Genomic DNA, 4,168 nt, shown 5'->3' with positions numbered 1-4,168 from the left:
ACAACGCTAGCTCGCCCAAGATTGGCGAGCGATTTCACCACCCTGGTTCGCCAGTGCGTTGGTGAGAATTTAACTGAACGTGGCGAGAATTTAACTAGACGTTGATGTCGTCAGGTCGGGCGAGCCAAAAGTTGACGCTCATCTAAACAACGACCAACTTCAGCTGGACGAGCCAATACTTGCCACGGCTAGCATCGGTTCCGGTCCAAACGAGCCCTACATTAGCTTGGCAAGCAGCAACGAACAGAACGAAGGCATCGGCCTCGGCTTTCTTCCTTCCCGTGCTGCCTTCCCAATTCCATGCTGCCTTCCCCAAGCTCTGTTTCTCTGATTCTCTTCCCAGTCCATGATTCTAGTTGTCACTTTGTATCACTGACTGCTTAAGTCCAGTGTTGGAATTGGAATATTTCCCGTGTGCTTGTGCTGATTTGGGTGTTGAACCAAGTGGGATCGAAACAGAGTGGCAACGACTGGCACAAAGCCATGCGCTTTGGAATCCAAAAGAATCCACCCTCCCTTTCCCTTTGGCAAAAGAACGCTGCATAAAGAGAGGGGCAGCATCTTGTCCGCCCTCCCTTTGCATCCTTTATACCATAATGGCTTCCAATTCTCTACCTTTAGGTTAAGCCTAGTCCAAGGAATGCCAGTTGCATCTTATTGTGTCGATCAGAGGACATACCAGATAATCCCCTTGATCCTTCGAATGCGCCACCTCCTAGGATTTGCTTCAGCAACTGTCCAGCTGACCTGTGTTACAAGTGAAAATGTGACACATGAAGAAACAGATCAGGGCTACAAAAGAACAGGCAATAAACAAGAATTCTCTTCTTGTTTGCAAACATGCAGACTGCTTTCCATTAAAAGTTCCCTGGAAGAACACATTGTCTAACTCCAGGCTTGCCAAAGTGCATCAAACCTTTATCTGAAAACGACTCGACGTCCGAGGATTGGCGCTGGGATTAAACAGTGAAGCAGCAAAGATCAAAAGCCAACCACAAGATCGGCATACAGCGTTCCTCGCCCCCCAAAAATGATGCCACGTGTCACTCCCTGGGTTCCGCTGACACCCTACTATTAGTACTCTGCTCTGAACTCCCGACATTGGTGACTTCCCCACATACTCATACAGACACTGCAAGAAAACATAGGAGCCATGAGAGGTAGAGGAACAGGAGAAGACATATACAGCGACATATAGGGGAACAGAATACTACCTAGTCCACTACCCTCTTCTCTAGGACCTTTCAATGGTCTACAAGTTACAAGGTCTCTACGTTCATGAATTATAATTTCGGCGGCAACGTTTTCGAGCAGGAGGTAGGAGGAGGAGGAAGAGGAGAAGGGAACTGCTCATGGGCCAAGCCGTGCGACGGGTGCCGCGCGGCGCCGAGCGTGGTGTACTGCCGTGCCGACGCCGCTTACCTCTGCGCGTCCTGCGACACGCAGGTGCACGCCGCGAACCGCGTGGCCTCGCGCCATGAGCGCGTGCGCGTCTGCGAGGCCTGCGAGCGCGTGCCCGCGGTGCTGGCATGCCGCGCCGACGCCGAAGCGCTGTGCGCCACCTGCGACGCGCAGGTGCACTCTGCAAACCCGCTCGCCGGGAGGCGCCAGCGCGTGCCCGTGGTGCCACTCCCGGCTGCAGCCGCTGCTTCTGTGCTTGCCGAGGCAGCAGCAGCCATCACCACCGCCATCGGTGACAAGGAAAAGGAAGTGGACTCTTGGCTGCTGCTCAGCAAGGACTCTGACAACAACAATTGCAGTAGCAGCAGCAACAACAACAACAACATGTACTTTGCAGAAGTCGATGAATACTTCGATCTTGCCGGATACAATTCGTACTGCGATAATCACATCAACAACAACCCAGAACAGTACGGAATGCAAGAGCAGCAGCTTATGCAAAAAGAATTTGGAGAGGAGGGAAGCGAGTGCGTGGTACCTTCACAAGTTGCGATGGCGAACGAGCAGCAGCAGAATTACTATGGAGTTGTAGGGGCAAAGCAGGCTGCCTCTATGACTGCCGGGGTCAGTGCTTACACCAATTCCATCAGCAACAGCTTGAGTTCATCTATTGCTATGCCTTCACATGTCATGTGTTTGTTTTGGGGTCAATCCTACAAGTTTGGGATAGCATGTTACTCTCCATTTACGATCATTTACAATTAAAAATATTTTGTGTACCAAACAGGTAAGATCAACTGGTCTCGACAAAAAAGGAAAATATTTGGTGAGAGTAAAATGCAGTCTTTGTGTTTTCCTCACTTTCTTGCACTTCTTCCCCTTTCAACTGTTTCTTCTTCTAGGCAGACAACTCTTAGGCTGATGATTATGACTTTCAAAAAAGAAACTAACAAGATGTCCTTAACGTATTAAGATTCTACTGCCGCCAAAGCACATTTAAACAAAAAATCTCTAGGCAAATTTATTGATGGGTTCCGGCAGTTCTAGGCATAGAACATCCATGTTATCTCTAGGAAAATTAAATTCTAAAGATCGATCACCATGGAAAACCACATTTCATATGCAAGTCGAATCATCTGTGAACTATGTGATATGTTATCTGTTTCTTTATGCACATCAATCACTACACCAAAAATATTTGAGGACTCAGCTAGCTATTGGATAATTGGTAAGTGCGATGCAGATTTTATATCTAGTAGAATTTACATTATTTCTAGTCTTTTACTCTGCACCAGTAAATGATCACAACTCTTTCCGTGTATAGAATTAAATTGAACCTGTTTACATATCATTGCAGGGTCTATGACACCTGCAATCTCCTTATGATTCGCATATTTCAGTGACCATTTGCCGATTCCATCTCAGATATCTTTCTCATCAATGGAGGTGGGTATAGTACCAGACAACATGGCGACAAACATGACAAACCCCGGCATCCTAACACCTGCTGGAACCATCAACCTGTTCTCAGGTTCTTCACTTCAGATGCTACTTCACTTCAGCTCCATGGACCGAGAGGCCAGGGTCCTCAGGTACAGGGAGAAGAAGAAGAATAGGAAGTTTGAGAAGACCATACGATATGCGACAAGGAAGACATATGCAGAAGCACGGCCAAGGATCAAGGGCCGCTTCGCCAAAAGATCAGATATGGAAGTCGAAGTGGACCAGATGTTTTCAACTGCAGCTCTATCTGATGGTAGCTATGGTACTGTTCCATGGTTCTGAAGGAACTTGAAGAGACGTTATCTTATAGGCATATGTATTGACAAGAGTGATAAGGTCCAGTGGAAGTAGTTATAGGAAATTGATGCTTTGAATAATATTGTATTGTTTAAAACTTAATTGATCAAGTATCTTAGTATTTAAGTTTTGCTTTGTAATTTCAGCTAGCAGGTATATGTTGTTAGTACTTGCTCAGTCAGCTAAACTTAGAGGAGGGGTGAATAGGCGGCTAACAAATTTCTTTTGAAATAGATGACCTTTTTCTATTTCTCACCCAACACACCTTAAAATGCTCAAGTGAAAGCAAAAGAATCAGAGAGACAAAACAAGAAAACTAATTCCATAGCAACATGACTTCACAGACGGAATATGAACCATAGGTTCCATTCAAAACCATTACATGTGTCTTTGTGCACAAAAACTCGTAACTTTCAAAGAAACTAGAGAAGATGGACACCGGACAAGATTATCCTCCAAGATGATAGTCTAGTGGCAAAGGGACTCAAGACACGCTCAAATACATGAGTATGTGAGTGTTTAAGTCAGTAGCATCAAGAAAAACAAACCTGCAAAGGTGAAAAAAACTGCAGCTCAAAGAAAAGATCACCGGGTAAAGAATCTCTCCAAGTTAATGATCTAGAGGTAAGTGTACTCAACACCCATGAGCATTCACTCGTATGTGAGTTTTTATGCTTCTAGCAACAAAAAGAATGACTTCACAAGGTGCTGAAATTTCAGCCCAAAAACCAAAACGAAAATCAAAACCGAAAATCGAAAAACTTGCAAACTTGCAAGGAAACCAATAGAGGGAAACTAGAAGGAGGGGAATTCAAGCATATGCAAAAAACATAAATTTCATTACTCAAAGAGGTCAACCTTATTTTAGGCGGATTACAAAGATTTATCTCTCAAAACTCTTATCTATTACATAGGCTAAGTACCCATCCTTCTCTCATCTAAAACTCTAGCTCTAAGGCTCTCAAAT

The 4,168-nt window shown here is 45.1% G+C and overlaps 1 protein-coding gene across 1 annotated transcript; it reads left to right on the top strand.

The window, feature by feature from the left end:
• Positions 1-1,069: 1,069 nt before the first annotated feature.
• On the top strand, positions 1,070-3,263 carry LOC133931172 (zinc finger protein HD1-like). The gene is made up of 2 exons (XM_062377987.1): positions 1,070-2,025; positions 2,827-3,263. Exons 1-2 carry the CDS (start codon positions 1,279-1,281, stop codon positions 3,184-3,186), a joined length of 1,107 nt encoding a protein of 368 aa, XP_062233971.1. The 5' UTR covers positions 1,070-1,278; the 3' UTR covers positions 3,187-3,263.
• The last annotated feature ends 905 nt before the right edge of the window (positions 3,264-4,168 follow it).

This window comes from Phragmites australis, chromosome 10, assembly GCF_958298935.1.
Source record: "Phragmites australis chromosome 10, lpPhrAust1.1, whole genome shotgun sequence".
In the NCBI taxonomy this organism is placed as follows: Eukaryota; Viridiplantae; Streptophyta; class Magnoliopsida; order Poales; family Poaceae; genus Phragmites; species Phragmites australis.
Note: the sequence above shows the minus strand (reverse complement) of the source record. Positions and strands in the feature narration are given on the sequence as shown.